Raw genomic sequence first — 18,582 nt, forward strand, 5'->3', positions numbered from 1 at the left:
CTATTTCAGCTTTAAGTATAGTTCTAATTTTGCCTTACTTGGCCTATGAAGGTGAAGAGTTGAGCTGTTTTTAGAGATTTGACTTATTTTTAGTAATATTTTATACTATCTGCTGCATACCCGAAATAAATTTAGAGAGAGAAAATATTTTGTTTTCATAAAGCCAGTAATGTTACTTATCTTTGTTGATTCTTATAGAGCAAGGATGCTTGCCTTTTGAAAAAAAATTGTATACAGTAAAATTCGCTCTTTATGGTGTTTATTTCTGAGTTTGACAAATGCATAGAGCTGTCCACTACCACAGTCATGATACAGAAAAGTTTCATCATCCAATAAATTTCCTCTTGCTGCCTTTTTATAGCTACTCCTTCACCCATTCTCAATCCCTGGCTACTACTTGGCTGTTTTCTGTGTCTGTAATTTTCTTGCCTTAGTTTTAATAGTCAATTTTATATATATGTTTTCAAAATGATCAATTAGTAATATAATTTTTAATTGTTTAATTTTTATTTTTCCAGGTAAAATTAAATATTCAGAAAGAGTCTATGAAGCTTGTATGGAAGCTTTTGATAGCCTGCCTCTTGCTGCACTTTTAAACCAACAATTTCTTTGTGTTCATGGTGGACTTTCACCAGAAATACACACACTGGATGATATTAGGAGAGTGAGTATATATTTTAGTTCCAAAGTTAATTCCAATTTATAGTACTTTGTTGTGTAGAGAGTAGAAGCTTCAAACTTCTCTTCACTGCCAAGATTAGGTAATGGTAAAAATTAATATACTGATATTTTAGGGAAATATCTTCTGACCATTCAGAGCAATGTAGTATGAACAGTATTTAAAGTTGGTACAGTTTCCTATGTCCATTCTATTCTCACATTTTGACAAGTTATTTCTTTCTTTTCTTTCTTTCACAGTTAGATAGATTCAAAGAGCCACCTGCATTTGGACCAATGTGTGACTTGCTATGGTCCGATCCTTCTGAAGATTTTGGAAATGAAAAATCACAGGAACATTTTAGTCACAATACAGTTCGAGGATGTTCTTATTTTTATAAGTAAGGAAAAATATCCAAGATTAATCACATTTTAGTTGTTAAAAGAGCATATACTTCATATAGAAAACCACTTTTTTACTTAATTTACTCTTTTTCCCCCACAGCTATCCAGCAGTGTGTGAATTTTTGCAAAACAATAATTTGTTATCGATTATTAGAGCTCATGAAGCTCAAGATGCAGGGTAAGAATTCTGTTTCCCTGACCCAAATTAACACCTTATGTACAAATCAAACTTAGTAACCATGATTGATGCTTTACGATGCATATTAAGCTATTTGTTTTGCAGCTATAGAATGTACAGAAAAAGTCAAACTACAGGGTTCCCTTCATTAATAACAATTTTTTCGGCACCTAATTACTTAGATGTCTACAATAATAAAGGTAAGATGTTGTTGATAAAAAAATTGTTAAACAACTTAGCATTTTAATTGACTTTTTTTTTTGAAAATATAATAGAAAAGGGGCATTGTTTGAAACTGTAACTATCCAAATCTCATTATAAAAAAGTATAAGATATAAGGGAGGGGAGAGAACAAGAAATAAAAATCCAAAATGTGAAACTTAAATCATATGTAACCATTCCACAACTTGTTACTCACAAAAGCTGTCTTATAAAAGAATGCTCTGAGTTAAGTACATCAAGCAAAACCAAACATGATTTTCTCAAACTCCCCTTTCTTAAATCTTTTCCCTTGTAATCGAGAGAATGTTTTCTTGTTTGCATAAAGCTGCTGCTGCTGCTTTGACCATTTCATGTATTTGCACTGTATAGTTGTTTAGTTTATCATGTTTCCTGTTTTATGTTCACTGATCTAGGTTCTCTTTCCCTTTCTTCTTCCCTACTTTTACCTCCACAGTCTTATCACTGCCCCATGAAGATTTGTAGTTGAGGCTTCTTTGATTAATTCACTGACCTCTTTTCAGGGATACATTCTTCCCTTTCCTTTCTTTTTACTGCTTTCTTCACCTTCTCTTCCAGTGGTTTCCATTCCCTCTCCTTCCCTCCAAATTTGATCTGTCTGTAATAATTGGGTTTCATTTAACTTTGAACATAGCTTATTGACAGATAATACCAAAGAATCTTAATCTGGTTAAGTGTGTGCCAAGGACATTGAAGATGAGCTTGGGTCTATTTATGTAGTTCACATTTTAAGAAGAGGAAATTAAGAAGCCAGCTCCTATTCTGTCTTGACATGCCTGGAATTCAGTTGACTATGCCATAGTTTCCAGGGTCATACTGGAGTGGATGTGCCAAGAGGAAAGAACGGAAGGTTAAAGACTTTTAAAAGTACATCTAGAGAGAGAATTCAGTAATTCGTGGTGTGAGTTCAAAAGAGGAGCAGAATAAGAGTTTTTTGGATGATTGGAGGTGATGGTTAAAAGATTAAAACATTTGCTTGAGATCAAACAGTAGCATGCTGTATAATAGTTTTGATACAGATATGCTACAAGAACTTAATGTTATATTAATTACCAGAACAACCGTACCATTGACGTTAACTGAGTTGCTCATCTTTAGAAGCTAGTATCAGTGCAGCCTCTAAGGATTATACCAGTGCTAAAATATTCTTTTAAATTATATTTTGATTTATAAATTTTGAAACTTTTACAAAGATACCTAATAAAGTGTGGCTTCATTTTTGAGGAGAAACATATCTAAGTTTTGACTCCATTCTCCAGAACAGAATCGAGTGCTACATTTAACTTTTCTACTAGTGCTCTAATTCTTCAACTGTGACCTCCCCCTTGTCAGTATTAAAGGAGCTAGTGTCCAGTGCTCAGTTGATTACTGTCTTACTGCTTGTCCTTTGTCCTTTGTCAGTTTGACTCAGGAGGTTAAAGGATTACTTTTCTTGGTACTCAGAAAAGAAACTCAAACCACTGAATCTGTCTTGTCAAAATTAAATGTCTCTTGGTAGTTCTGAGTCTGTACATAGTGTTAATGATTGGAGTGCCTACATAGTATAGGTATGTTTGTAATGTTTCATTCCATCTGTAAGGCAATTTTCTAGATTCTCTCTTTCTCTTTTTTTCTTTTCTTTTAAAGCTGAAAGCTTGGTATCAGCTCTTAATTTCTGAAGCTATATTTATAATACTTTTATTTCATGGGAATTTCATAAGGGAAACAAACATATTACTTGTGACTCTATATTAGCCAAAATTCCAAATCCTGGAATTTAACATCTGCAATTCAGTGTTTTTCATTAATTGAAAAGAAAAGTAACTACGTAATTATTATAATATCTATAAAGCATTTTATACTTTTATGTACTTTCATTTGAAATACATTCTCTGATCTTAAAACAAACTTCTGAGGTAGGCAGGGTAGACATGTTAGTCCTATTTTATAAATGAGAAACAGAATAGTTAAATAATTTACCAAGCATTGCACAGCTAGTACATGCTGTAGCTTAGATTGGAATTGAGCCCATCCAACCCAGTGTTCTGTAAAATGATATAACCAGTGACTGAAATCTATATTAGTTAATTTAAGATATTATTTATATCAACATAGTGAAACGTGGTAGAAAGGTACCTGAAATTGAGATGAGTGTGTTACCTTTGGGTTATTTGGTTATAATATTTTCTCTTTTGGTATTTTAATAGAATTTTTTTCTAAATGAAGTAAAATATTTCTTTGTAATAATTTTAGCTGATTTCCCGTATTAAATGAAATAAATACATTTATACACTCATAAATAAAATATTCCAAATTGGTTTTTTTCTGGGTTTTGTTTTTTTGGGTTTTTTTGCTTTATTACCATTCAGCTATCCTTTTCAGGGTGCTACAACTAAAAACTCTTAAATTCCTCCAACTTGTATGAACTTTAACCTAGAAAATTGCTCATTGCCATTCTGTGTTTCCTTTAAAAATTGAGTTTTCACAATTTTGGATTTAGTAAAAGTGCATGTTTATCATTGGATTATAGACTAAAACAGTCTAGAAAGAATCTGGAAATTTCATTAATAATAACAAGTGAAGATTGACTATGCTGTACATAAAAGTGTATTAAAAACAAAAAGTGTGTTATTACTAAAAATTAGTTCCTACCTCCCTCTAATAGCCCTCATTCCACTCATCCCTTGATTCCCCATCCCCTTAAAAAGATATATGTGTTTTAGACTTTTGGAGCTAAAAACAAATTGTTACATTGACATTCAAACTTATCTTGCAGCTGCTGTATTAAAGTATGAAAATAATGTGATGAATATTCGACAGTTTAACTGTTCTCCACATCCTTACTGGTTGCCCAATTTTATGGATGTCTTCACATGGTCTTTACCATTTGTTGGAGAAAAAGGTATGATTTTTATTTAAAAAAAAAAAAACCATTGTTTTATTACTGTTACATTTACTCTAGTTTACTATTGCAGGCACATACTTGCTAAAGGAAGCTGAAGGCTAGTTTCACTGTGGGTACAGCTCTACTTGTCGGATGGGTGTGGATATGAGAGCCTCAAAGATATTTTAGTTAGCTGTTTACAGCCCCCATGTGAGAGTGTCTGGGGGACTGGGAGAAGACTTATAAATAGCCGGATGTTGTCTTCAGCTGTTGGGTTTCCTTTATTTTTTTTCTTTAGCTTAAATCTTTTATGAAGGAATGGAAGGATAGCTTTGCTTTGGAATGGACACTTTTGCGTATTTTAACACCGCTTTTGGGGATGTCACAGCAATTCATGGGAGAATTTAATTGCCCTTATTTTGGGCAATGTTAGTCAGTTGATAGCAGTTCTGTACTCTGAGAAAAATGATAGAGAAATTCAGGTTCTAACCTAGCATTTCTTCTCCTCTATAAGAAATATGTATACAATTTTAGTGGTAATGCTTTTCTGCTAATTTTTAGGGATACCTATTAGTATATACTTAATAGGCTTTTTAAGAGGACATAAATGCTATTTAAGAAATTTTGTTTCTGTGTTTTGTTTTAGTTCTATAGCATTCTTAGGATAGCCTTACTTTATCACATTCTTCTTTTCCATTTTAGTTTAATTTTTCCACGAGGCAATGCCTCGGTTTCCGTGTGTGGAAAATAACAGTGTGAGAGTACAGACATGATTGTAAAACATTTTGTTCTATATTCCTCTCTATTTTTTTCTCACCTCTTCCATGTTACAAAATGTTCCTTTCTGTTTGAGATGTTACTTCTGCCAAGGCAATCTTTGGTTCTAAAATTCAGAGTTAATGCTTAAATTGTGTATGTTAAACAGGTTTTTGCAGATTGCCTTGGGTCTTTGTCAGTTACTCAATAGGTCAACATTAAGTTATTATGTAGATAGAATTACACACTTTAGCATTTGAGAAGGGGGCCAGTAAAGGGCTTAGGTGCAAGGGATGCATTACACTTACAACCTTCTATCTTTGGTATATGAGAAATAGTTCAATCATAGCATCATCAGGCTAAAGGGGAATTTAAGAATTCATCTTGCTCATTCTCCTGCCTTCAGGCTAGACTGCAACTGAACTATTTTAATGTAATATGAGTGGAGCAGAGGGTGGAGAGAGCAGGGGGGATAAGGTAGGAGGAAAATGGACATTTCATAGATTCTAATTTGCTTCTCTAATGCCTCCACAATAAGGAAATATTTCACTATATCTAATCTAAGTGTTTATTCTGTGAGTATTTAAACAAGGAAAGAAATAGAGATAATAGGTTTTCTCAACTAATGCACCTATCAAAAACCAGGACATCATAAAATTTTAGAACTCATAGAACTTAACAATCATGTAGTCTAACTCCTTTTGAGAGATGAGAAAATTTAATCTAGTTTCTGTGGCCCTCTCATAAGTAATGATGGGGAAGAATAGGTTTCTCTCAGTGTTCTTACATTTGAAGTGTGCTCCTGAGTGATCTTTTGTTCTTCTTTCACCACTTTAAATCATCTTATCTATTATAAGATGAGGAAGTATTCAAACCTTTAGACTGTTTTTGTTGTTTTTCTGTGGATCTTCTCCAAATTATTCACGTCTTTCTAAAAATGTGAAGCTCAGATTTGAACATTATATGCAAATAGAATCCTAACCAACATTGAGCACAGTAAGAAAATTTTCTCAAACTCTATGCATATTTTTCCATTTTAATACATGTTAGCTGTTTAGATAGACTAACTACTTCTTGATTCTAATGAAAATTTTCTTTTGGTGTGAAAAGCAGCATATGACATCTCATTTGTTCCACTTAGAAAAAGCCAGTTTGACTCTGATCTAGTCCCTGAGAAGCAGCTGACCTAAGCCAGAGGCTTCCTCAGAGGCTGGTTTAATCCTAAAGTTAGATGAAAACAGTGTTTTTTAACTGTTTCAGGGCTTTTTATTTCATTTTTTAAAAAAATCTTACTTTGGAAATTTTTCAACATATGCAAAGATAGAGTGAATAATATGATGAATTCCTATATACCGGTTACTCAGCTTCAACAGTTATCAAATCATGGCCAATATTGGGTCATTTATATCCCCATCCACTACTCCCCACCTCACACCTCAATTATTTTGAATCAAATCTCAGCTATTATTTTTTTTTGTATCTATAAATATTTTAGAATGAATCTCTAAAAAGTAAAGACCTTTTTTATTATTAAACTACACAAAAACATTTATTAATTTTCTAATACAAAACCTTTCTGAGAATCTGATGAAAGTTACAGACTTTTGCCCCAGAAAAATTCATATACAAATATATGTACATCTGTGCATACACATAACATTTTCAGGATGCTCATAGATCTGAAGTGAAGTAGTAACCCCTCAGGTTTATTGGCCGCAATTTAAGAACCTCTGTTCTAGAGGGTCCAATATAGTGTGATCTTCCATAGAAGGTAATAGATTTTTTTGCAAGTCTGTTTTTTTCAAGATACTAAGGATACAAAAATACAAGTAAGATATGGGTTTTTGCAGATTAATAGGGGACTTAAGATACTACATACATAAATAATGATAACAAAATGTAGTATGGTAAGCGCTCCAAGACAAGCATAGTTTTATAGGAGTTAAGAGGAGAGAGGAGATTATATCTGTCAGAGGGATTAAAATAGCATTTGAACTGGGGCTTGAAGAATGGTGGAATTGTGCAGGTAGATACGGGCAAGAGAATTCTAGGTAAGAGAACTTCCCATGCCTCAGTCTGAAAGCAAAGAAAGCATAGGTCACTGACAAATGTTGAGGGGTTCAATCAGATTAATGAGTAAGATATATGAAGGACAGTAGTAGGTAAAGAAGGAAAAGTTAAGTCAGGACTAGATCATGAGGATCTTGATCACCACACAAGAGAAGTGGGAATTTGATAAATGGTGGGAAGCATCTGAAACAGAATATGACCATGATAGTCATTTAGAAAAATTACTCTGGTGAAATGGACTGGAAGGAAGACTATAGAGTTTGGGAGACCTGTTATGAAGCTACATCAAGAGTCAAGTGGAAACGAAATGAAGCCCTGGTAGCATTACAAATGGAGAGCAGGGGAGAACGGCGAGTACTATAGAAGTAGAATCAGGGAGATTCTTGTTAACGAGATTCTGTGTTTAAGGGGAGGGAATGGTTGAAGATGACTTGGATGTTTTGAGTCTGGTAGTGATAGTTCCATTAACACTCTCTGATGAAAACCCCTGTTATTCTAGCAAACCTTCACACCGATTACAGGTGCTCTTCATCTTTATTAAGATCGCTAGGCCTTTGACCATGTAATTTTCTTATTAGTCAGATCCCTCCTTTTGCCTCCCTTCCTTTTTTTTTTTTTTTTTTTTTTTTGGTGAGGAAGATTGGCCATGAGCTAACATCGGTTGCCAGTCCCCTCTTTGCACTGAGGAAGATTGGCCCTGGGCTAACATCCGTGCCCATCTTCCTCTACTTTATATGGGACGCTGCCACAGCATGGCTTGACAAGCGCTGCGTTGGTCCACGCTCAGGATCCAAACCTGCGAACCCCAGGCCACCAAAGTAGAGCCCGCAAACTTAACTGCTACGCCACCAGGGTGGCCCCCAGCCTCTCTTCCTTTTTAACACACCCTCAAACTTCTTTCTCTCTTGGTTTTCTACTTTCTTTGTTCTATAAATCTTAGCCCCAGTAAAGTCCAACCATCCCTTTTTTCCATTCTTACAGCCAGAGTATAGAGCACTGCTGGAGATATTTATACAGCCTTATGACTTGGTACCACCCTTTGATTTCTGGCATTAGGTGGGCTCTCGATAGTACCTAGACATCCTTTATGTCACTAGTCTGCTTCCTCTTACATTTCCCTTAAGATATATTCTAAATTTTCGTCTTTTTTTTCTTAAACACTTTCTTTTTCCAGCCATTTCCCTCACTCTCAAAGAAAACGCATACCACTAATGCGAGCTTTCTTTACCTACTGTTCTCCTGCTTTATAAACTGCACTCATCTTGAATTCTTGCCTTATTGAAGAGATGACCCTTCCCTCCAGAGCTAGCCCTGCTAACTTGTCCCTAGATTCCATTACCCTTCTGCTTTTTTAGGAAACTTGCTTCATCAGTTAGGTCCTCAGTATCTTCAAACTCTCTCTACTAAGCTCTTTTAAAAATTGTTCAAATCTCTCTGATCTTTAAATAAAAAGTAACATTTTTCCCATCTGGTACTTTTCTTTGTCTACTACTATACTATGACTCTCTTGCCTTTCCTTCATAGCTAAGCTTCTGGATGAAAAGTAGCATATGCTTAAAATCTACTATTTAGTATCCATAAATGGCTTCTGGTAGCTTCTAAGATAAACCTTAACCTGTCACGCAAGGACATTCCCTACTTTCTCTTCAGCCTAATTTCTTGCCTTTCTCTTTCACATTCTCTATGTTCCAGCCATAACACAGCACAGCCAATTTCCTGAAAGTGCTCTGCTCTTTGTTTCATGCCTTCATACTTTTTATTTTTTCATAACAGCTTTTTTGGGAAATAATTACATACCATACAATTAACCTATTTAAATTGTACAATTCAGTGGGTTTTTAGTATATTCACAGAATTTTGCAGCTATCACCACAATCAATTTTGAACATTTTCATCATCCTCCCAAAGAAACTGCTATGTCCATTAGCAGTCACTCTCCATTTCCCCCCACCTCTCCTTGCCAGCCCTAGGCAATCACTAATCTAATTTCTGTCTCCATAGGTTTGCCTATTCTGGACTTTTCATATAAATGGAATCATACAATATATGGTCTTTTGAGACTGGCTTCTTTCCATAATGTTTTCTTTTTTTTTTTTTTAATTTGTTTATTTATTTTTCCCCCAAAGCCCCAGTAGATAGTTGTAGGTTATAGCTGCACATCCTTCTAGTTGCTGTATGTGGGACGCGGCCTCAGCATGGCCAGAGAAGCAGTGCGTCGGTGCGTGCCCGGGATCCGAACCCGGGCCGCCAGTAGCGGAGCGTGCGGACTTAACCGCTAAGCCACGGGGCCGGCCCCTCCATAATGTTTTCAAGGTCATCCATGTTGTAGCGTGAATCAGTACTACTTCATTCCTTTTTATGAGCAAATAATATTCTATTATATGGATATATCACATTTTGTTTATCCATTCATCAGCTGATGGGCATTTGGTTGTTTCCACTTTTTGAGTGTTACTAATAATGCTGTGATGAACATTTGTGTACAAGTTTTTATGTGGACATATGTTTTCATTTTTCTTAGGTACAGAACTGAGGGTAGAATTGCTGGGTCATATGGTAACTCTGTGTTTAGCCTTTTGAGGATCTGCCAAACTGTTTTCCAAAGCAGCTATGCCATTTTACAATCCCACCAGCAGTGTATAATGGTTCCAATTTTTCCATATCCTTGCCAACACTTGTTATTATGTATCTTTTTGCTGTTGTTGTTGAGGAAGATTAGCCCTGAGCTAACATCTGTGCCAATCTTCCTCTGTTTTGTATGTGGGACGCCTCCACAGCATGGCTTGATGAGTGGTGTGTAGGTCTGTGCCTGGGTTCTGAACCCACAAACCCCAGCTGCTGAAGCGGAGCACGTGAACTTAACCGCTACACCACCGGGCCAGCCCTTATCTTTTTTTATTTTAGATATTAGATACCAAGTCATATCTCATTTTGGTTTTGTTTTCCATTTCCCTATTGAATAATAATGTTGAGTATATTTTCATGTGCTTATTGGTCATTTGCATGTCTTCTTTGAAGAAGTGTTTATTTAAATCTTTTGTTCATTTTTAAATGGGTTGTCTTTTTATTATTGAGTTGTAAGAGTTCTTTATATATTCTAGATCCAAGTCCCTTATCAGATACATGATTTGCAAATATTTCCTCCTGTTCTGTGGTTTGTCTTTTCACTCTCTTGGTGGTGTCCTTTGAAGCACAAGAGTTTTTAATTTTGATGAAATTCTATTTCTTTTTTATTTTGTTGCTCATGCTTTTGGTGTCATGTTTTAAGAAACCATTGCCTAATCCAAGCTCATGAAGATTTGCTCCTCTGTTTTCTTCTAAGAGTTTTATAGTTTTAGCTCTTACATTTAGGTCTTTGGTCCATTTTGAGTTAATTTTTGTATATGGTGTGAAGTCAGAGGTGGGGGGTGTCCAACTTCATTCTTTTGCATGTGGATATCGAGTTGTCCCAGCACCATTTGTTGAAACGATTGTTCTTTCCCCACTGAATTGTTTGACACCTTTGTAGAAAAGCAATTGACCTTAATATGAGGTTTTATTTCTGGACTCTCAGTTCTATTCCATTGATCTGTATGACTACTTCATACTTTTTCTAACTTCTGTTTAGAGTACCTTATCTGCCCTCTCCACCTGGCAAACTCCTACTTCATGATTCCTCTACCAATGCCTTCTTTTCCTCAGCAGGTCTTTTGTATACCTCTGCATACTTACAGCATAGTGCTTATCAGTCTTTTACGATATATGTATTTATATATCCTTTAGTAGTTAGTAAGCTTTTGGAGGGTAGAGACTAGACCTTTTATATCTGAATTCCAGAGCTTTAGGACAGTGCCTGGCATGTCCTATAAATAGGAGGAATAATAGGGACAGTACTGAATTTTGTTTCAGATGTGTTCATTTCCAAGTGCTGTCAGGACATCCAGGAGCTAATATACAGTAGGCACTTTTATTTATTAATTGAAATCTGCTTATACCTTTTTTTTAGTTTACTCATTTGTCAGATATTTATTGGATGCCTGTCATATACCAAGCACTGTAGTAGGCTCTGGGGATACAGTGGTAAACAAAACAATACCCTGCACTCATGAAGCTTTCATTCTAGTAGGGGAAACAGACAATATACAAATAGTTTAAGATGGTTGGCAATAAAACCAGCAAGGAAATCCAGAGCCTGAAGGAGAGGTTAGACATACTTAGATTTTGGAATCATCTTCAATAAGATGATACTTGAAACTATATAGTAATGGATGGAATCATCAAGAGATTAAGGATATAAAAAGAACAGGGCTGCAGAGAGAATCTTGAGAATATCTAAATTTTGGGAAAAAATGGTTTACAAGGTAGGAAAACCAGAAGAGTAGAATTCTGGAAACCAAGGGAAAAAGAGACAGAATGGTAAAGGAGGATTAAGCCTAAGAACGAACCCTGGGTTCAGGTTGTTAGACAGTCATTACTAATCTTAAGAATTAAGTTTCAGGGGAGTTCCTGGGGCCAGTTTTTGAAAGATTGAGTTCTGGGACTTTTTTGAAACAGTGGAACTGTGCCATGATTTTTTTTCTTACTCCTTAATGCTGTATCTATAAATGAAGATTTGAAATGTATACATTTAGATGTTATTCATCTCTATTCTTATCTCTGTGGGGCTTTGTATTTTTTCTGAGAGACCTGAAAACTTATTCTATAAAAACTCTCTCAGACTTGTTACCCATTGAATTTCTTTCATTTTGAAAGCTTCTATATCTTTTTATTCCATCATTCCTGTTATCAGAATGTGTTAGTCTTTTTCGGTTAAAAATCATTTGACCATTTATATAAATAGTTGCTGTGTATACATATAGACAGTTGAATATGATCAGCTAACGTAACTTTTTTTTTTGAATAGTGACAGAAATGTTGGTAAATGTTCTGAGTATTTGCTCTGATGATGAACTAATGACTGAAGGTGAAGACCAATTTGATGGTATGATTATTCATTTTACTATTTTTTACTGTGAAATGGTATCTTTAACTGCCTAGCTTCAATACACACTCTTTTGCAAAATATACTCATTGCTCTCAAATGGCTATGCTATTTGATAAGTGACAAGTCACTTTTTCAGATATTGTTTCTTTTAAGACTTTAAAATAATTTTAGTGATTTTTTTTTTCTGTTGGTATGGGGGAGAAGAATTTTGGGAAAGGGGCTATTTAGAAGAAAGAACAGAAGAAAAGATCATTGAAAGGTACTAAAAGGATGTGGTTCTTCATGAATATTGACACTACTTAGAGAAGGGAGGATAAAAATGCTTTTTGTTTCATTGGTACAATATTCCTAGTCCATCAGAAACATACCTGAACCCCCACTGTTGTTGTGACTTCTGTCTTCCAAAAACCAAAGTCAGCTGTTCCCAACTTGTGAGTGGTTGTGTTCTAAGAGACCACTTCTTATTTTAGTTTGAGACTCAGAAAGCATTTTTTCCATGGAAACAAGGCTATACATGGTTGTTAGTGCTTGTGTAAGGCAATCAGCCTGTGTATCTAATGTGCATTTATAGTGTAAATTAATATCATAGAAACAAAATTCCTTTTATTTTCATGTTTTGAAATTTTTATTTAAAACTTTTTAATTTAAATATTTCCTTAAATTTAATTAACCGAGTAAACAAAAATGTAAACAACTTGTAAGCTGAAAACTCTTTTATTTCCTTCCATATTCCCCTCACATCTTTGTTGTAGCATACTTTTCATAGTTGAAATCAGTATATAAATGTTTCCATATATTAAACATGGTCTACATATTGGTAAAATTTAATAGCTACATATTTCTAAGTATATTTATATACCATACTTTTCATAGTCAGTCTGATATTGTTTGATATTTGGGTTGCTTTAAGATATCCTTGTTATAACTAGTACGCAATAAACATATTTGTACGATAGTTTTTATTTTCCTTCTTGGAATAAATTTCTTGAAGAGAATTACAAAGTTAAAGAATATAAAGAGTTGTAGCTTCACTATTTTAGCTATAAACTGCCAAATTACTTTGCAGAAGAATTGCACCAATATGAAGTGCTTCCGGCAATGAATCCATAGACCTATTTCTCCACAGGCCCACCTCATTGGGTTTTGGTCATTGTTACTTATTTTGCTTAGTGGCTATATAGTAGTAAGTTACAGTTGGTTTAATTTACATTTCTTTGATTTCTAATGATGCTAAGGAAGAAAAATTACTGTCTACTTTTCCAACTGTGTAAACTGTCCATCTCAATCAACCACTTATCAAGTAAAATCTGAGTAAAAACTGTTTAGAAATTTCTCTACTTACAAATAGGTTTGATTCTTAAACACTGTTGTAAACCCATTTATTGAAAGTACAGAGTGACTGTGTGCAAGTGTCTGCTATTGCCATCTGTTGGTGGCAGGCAGAGATGTGCTTTTACTCTGGCTTATAGTTTTGTTCACTGAAGTAAATCATTTATATCAGTTCTTGTTTGGTTTGGATAATAAGCTTTAATGAGTAATATTTATTTTTCCTTATTTTAATTCTCCTTTCGATTTTTGTGTAGAAGTTTTTAGTTCTAACATATTTTATCATATCTGTCTTTTCCATAAAATTTTTAAATAGTTTTAGTTAAATGTTTCTTTTCCTTGTTCTGCTACCACTTTGTAAGTCTAGGTCTGGGTTCAGATTCTGATTCCTCATAATGGCCGTGTGGCCTCAGGCAAGTTACTTAACCTTTCTGTGCCTCAGTTTTCTTATCTTCAAAATGAAGATAATAGTACCTACTTCATAATGTTATAGGTATTAGTATAATGACTGAAATCATTTTTGGTACATAGTCCACTAATTTTTTCAGATAAAGTTTTCTGTTAATTTGTTAAATTCTGTGAAATATCTAGTAGGATTTTTAATTGATACTATATTAAATTTATATCTGAATCTAGGAAGTTTTTAAAAAAATAATGTTTAGTTTTCTAAACTAAGATCAAAATCTGCTCTATATAATTATTTCATTTACTATAATTACTCCATTTAATATATTAAATATATGATTATTCCATTTAAAATTACATAGCTTTTATTTGGAAAAAATCTGTTATTACCAAGTTAAATTAATACATCAGTATTTTATTTTATTTTATTTTATTTTTTTAAAGATTTTATTTATTTATTTTTCCCCCAAAGCCCCAGTACATAGTTGTCTGTCATAGCTGCACATCCTTCTAGTTGCTGTATGTGGGATGCGGCCTCAGCATGGCTGGAGGAGTGGTGCCTCGGTGCGCACCCGGGATCCGAACCCGGGCCGCCGGCAGCGGAGAGCACGCACTTAACCGCTAAGCCACGGGGCCGGCCCAACATCAGTATTTTATATTCTTATTACTATTACAACTGGTATCTCTCTTAACATATTTTCTGTGTATAAAGGAATTATATATTTGTGGGTTTATTTTATGTTCAACAACTTAGATTAGCAGAATTATTTCTTATGGTGATTTTAATTTTGATTAACTTTTAAAAATATGTCATTTGCATAAGGCTGATATTGTTATTTATTTTCAACATTTTTACCTTTTATTTATTTTTATTCTTAAAAAATTTGTATCAATATTGCTAATAATGTATTAAATAGGAGTAGTGATAGATGATGCTTTAGTCCTCTTCCTATAAGAAGAAGGAAAAAAGTTTCCCTGTTAAGTTTAGTATAGTACTTGGTTTAGAAACCTATGATTTATATGAAGATAGACGCTGAATCATTTTTTGGGATTCAACCAGAAATAACTATAAAGTTTTATTATATTTCTTCTAATGAGATTTATGTATCTTATCAACATTTTCCCTATTAATGATAAATTATGCTTATTTATCCACTTTTCATATCATTCTTATACTCCAGGATTGAATCAAATTTGATCATTAAATAGGCAATATAGTTTAGTGAAAAGAGTCAATGGTTTAGATGTCTTGGCACTAACGTTATACTAGCTGCGTAATCTTGGAAAAGTCAACTAACTTCTTAGGATCTTCTCATCCATAGATTGAGGGAATAGAGGATGAAAATTCTTTCCCACTCTTAAGTAATTTTAAAAAGTGGTAAGCACCGTTTATGACAATGTTTCCATTGGAAAATACACTGAGTTCCAGCTTTGAATACTAGAAATAGATCTGCCTTCACTGCCAACATGGGAGGTGCAATTACTCCTCATTTCTTCACCCTTTCACTATCAAGTATTAGAAACAGGGACTCCAAGAAAATTTTAAGAATATGGGTCTCAGAGTTTTCATGGAGGAATGAGAGTGATTTGGGGGAGAAAGAACATTAAGGAATGGAGGGAAGGGGAAATTTGGATAGATACTAAGATAGGGTAGGGAAAAGAGCTACTGGAGTTAGGTTTATTTCCCTTCCTGATTCATATTCCCTCTTTTCTACTTTCCTTTCACCATGATAGCACGCCTTGTGTTCTCTCCTTCCCCTTTTCCTACTCAGCAGTGGGCCTGGGGAGAAATTTGACTTAGAAAGAAAACTTGGTGGGGTAGGGATTGATGTGGAGTCCGAATAAGGGTTGAGCTTTTCTGTGGGGAAACGAAGACAACGTGATTGTAGATTACCCAGTGGCAGGTAGGAAAGACTAGTTTTTGTGTATTCAAGGCTGAGATTGGTAAAGGAATAAGACTCCTTCCTCTTAAGTGATGGTCTTTGGTATTCTGTATTGTTTAATGTATGTGAGTTATTTTTAAAGGCAAAAATTTGCATAAACATATTGCATGTATAAATGCACATAGTATTTTTTGAGGTATTATTTAATCATTAAAGAGAATTTTTGAACTCTGATTTCTGTGATATTTAGAATGTATACTATTTCTTTCAGATATTGATCTTTTGTCTTGAGTTTGGTAAAGGAAATACATAATCCATATGTGTTACAGTTTTACTAAACTAAAACTTTGCATTTCCTACAATGGAATCATGTATCTCAGCATTAGAATGGAAGATATGGAAAGCTCAAATGAAACAATCTCTGCTGCCTGCTCTTAGAACTCTTACTTGCTTTGAAACAATCTGTTACTATTTCTGCAAAAAGATGTCCCTCAAACTTCCAGATTGGATTGGGAACAGACAGCACATACTGATGATCATGAGTATGTGCAAAAGTTCTATAATTGAGATTCAAGAAATTGTGTGCTCTTGTTATTATGGAGTGTGGGAGGCTTAGCCTTTCCTTTATTGGGGTGGGTAAGATTTTTTACTGAGGTAGTTTATAAAGTTATCTACATTTCTCTATATATACTACAGATTTTGCAGATATTGGTGTCCTTGAAGAACCACATGAGTTTGTATCTCACTTGTGTCATTACTTTTCACTTAACAGACTTCCATGGGTGACACATTTCCTTAGGGGTATCAATATAAATGTGCAATTGTTGTTAGCACAGTCTTTTATCAGTCTTATGTGTTTTCACGTGTTTTTTTCTGTCCCTAATTTGTCTACTTTCATCAAATATTATAGTCATTCTGTCCATAATTTCTTCTGAACATGTATCTTTTAAGAAATCTTTCCTTTAGAGCTTTACCCAGTGGCATCCCTCTTCTATTCGCCAGATCCTACAGTACTACATTTTTCAAATTTCAAATATGAAGGCCTTCATTTTTCTCCCTTTCTTTCTACATTCATTCTTCAGTACCACTACCAAGTTAAATCTCTATCTTTTTATTTGTCTCAACCACCTTTTCTCCATCATTCACTTCCTTTTTTCTGGACTCTCCATCTGAAGAACGGCTCATATATGGCAATAAAAAAGGTACAGACCAGACAGAGTAACATTGTTTTGAAATATGACTTCATAAGTTATCTCATGTTCATGTAAGTTAGCACATTCATTGAGTATTATTTATGCTGAGTCCTCTTGGGCCTTGTGCAAATTTAAAGTTTTATATAAGGTAGAATTTGATGTTTTTAGAAGTCATATTCCAAGATATCTGTCTTTCTGTGCATGGAAATATTTTTCCCTCTTTTTCATTCCTCTTGTTTTTAAATTTCATTCTTTTGCTTATTTGTAATGTTTTGTACTTTTCCCTGCATGATTAGGGGTGTTTGATTGTCTGTCTTATTCCCCAGAGTAATTTTACTGTGGACATTTACTTTAATATTATGCATGATGTGTTTGTAGACTGATTTAAAATCCTGATTTGTACAGTGTTTTTATATTCCAGTGAATTTTTAAATTTGAAATCAGTATAGTTTACATATCATTCAGTTTTACAGATATAAAAATTAAGTCTGAAAATACGAATGTACCTCATTACAGCCATCCTCCCCCGTCCCCGTACTGCTCTCCCCCAGTCTAGCTATTTTAAAAATTCTGTAAATTTTAAAATGAAATGTCTATATTAATTTATTTTAAGAGAATTAGATTTATCTTATGTCCTTGGACAAGACACTTAGTAAACTTAATTTCTTTGTCTATAAAATGAGGAGATTAAATTTTGCAAGATCTCTAATGTCTCTTCAAATTCTAATATTCTGTGATTCTGAGACTTAATAATTTTTTTGGCATCTTAAAAATACCTGTGTAGCGCCATGATACCTATACAGTTTTGGACTTGTAAAAGCTGTAGCTTCAGTGCTCAAAGTAGTACCCTTTAGAGCATCATAAACATGGTTGTGGAGCCTGTTTTCTCTAAAATATATCTTTTGTTTTCATCTTTGAAATTGGATTTCTTTTTCTGTTTCCTTACAATAAGGTCCAGTCATTATCTTAGTTTTTGATTGTATGTATTTGTGAGCTGCTTGAATTTTAAATGAGACGCTCTAGCCCAGAAGACTTATAGTTGTTCAGACCTCTATATACCTAAGGCCCCTTTTGGTCTAGTGTCTTTAGCCTTTCTTTAACCTTCTCCTCAACCATGGTGCTTCCATATGTGTGTTTTCATCACGTCGAAGCACAGCTCTAAGGAACCACACTCTTGGGTCCAGAGTGATTCTAGTTGCTATATATGAGATAACAGGACTGAGATTATTGTTCTTTCTGGAGGCCAAGGGAAGGAAGATATAATCTTTGAGTCTTTCTTCAGCCAAAGATTCAGTTATTTTGGTATATTCTCTTCTGTTTCAGTGATAGGCAGCACAGCTAACCCTTCAGAGATGAAGCATTAGTGATATTTTGGCCATGTTTTTTAGGGAATCTTTCCATATTGCTCCCTCTCCTTGTGTCATACTCACCTAAGGATGTAAGGGCTTATGTATATTTGCATGATGTTAGAGGACACCTAGTTCATGAGGTTGAGATGTACATTGTTGTTGAAATGCTGGTATGTCCTTAGTTTGGCATTACCTGCACAGTAGTCGCTTCATACCGTTCTTTTTAGACCAACTTAGAGCAAGGAAGCTTATTTTGTCATAGTATGATGGGGTATTTCCAGCCTGCATGTCAAA

The 18,582-nt window shown here is 34.4% G+C and overlaps 1 protein-coding gene across 4 annotated transcripts in view; it reads left to right on the forward strand.

The window, feature by feature from the left end:
- Window positions 1-18,582, forward strand: part of PPP3CB (protein phosphatase 3 catalytic subunit beta) — a 44,609-nt gene that overhangs the window by 16,743 nt on the left and 9,284 nt on the right. For all 4 annotated transcript variants that reach the window (XM_014784867.2, XM_004426977.3, XM_004426976.3 and 1 more), the window contains exons 5-10: window positions 519-664; window positions 919-1,058; window positions 1,163-1,240; window positions 1,346-1,440; window positions 4,236-4,361; window positions 12,052-12,129. In XM_014784867.2, the coding sequence (XP_014640353.2) occupies window positions 519-664; window positions 919-1,058; window positions 1,163-1,240; window positions 1,346-1,440; window positions 4,236-4,361; window positions 12,052-12,129 (663 nt within the window). The remainder of the gene's footprint in view (window positions 1-518; window positions 665-918; window positions 1,059-1,162; window positions 1,241-1,345; window positions 1,441-4,235; window positions 4,362-12,051; window positions 12,130-18,582) is intronic.

This window comes from Ceratotherium simum, chromosome 6, assembly GCF_057802395.1.
Source record: "Ceratotherium simum simum isolate JZ-2026a chromosome 6, ASM5780239v1, whole genome shotgun sequence".
Lineage (NCBI taxonomy): Eukaryota > Metazoa > Chordata > Mammalia > Perissodactyla > Rhinocerotidae > Ceratotherium > Ceratotherium simum.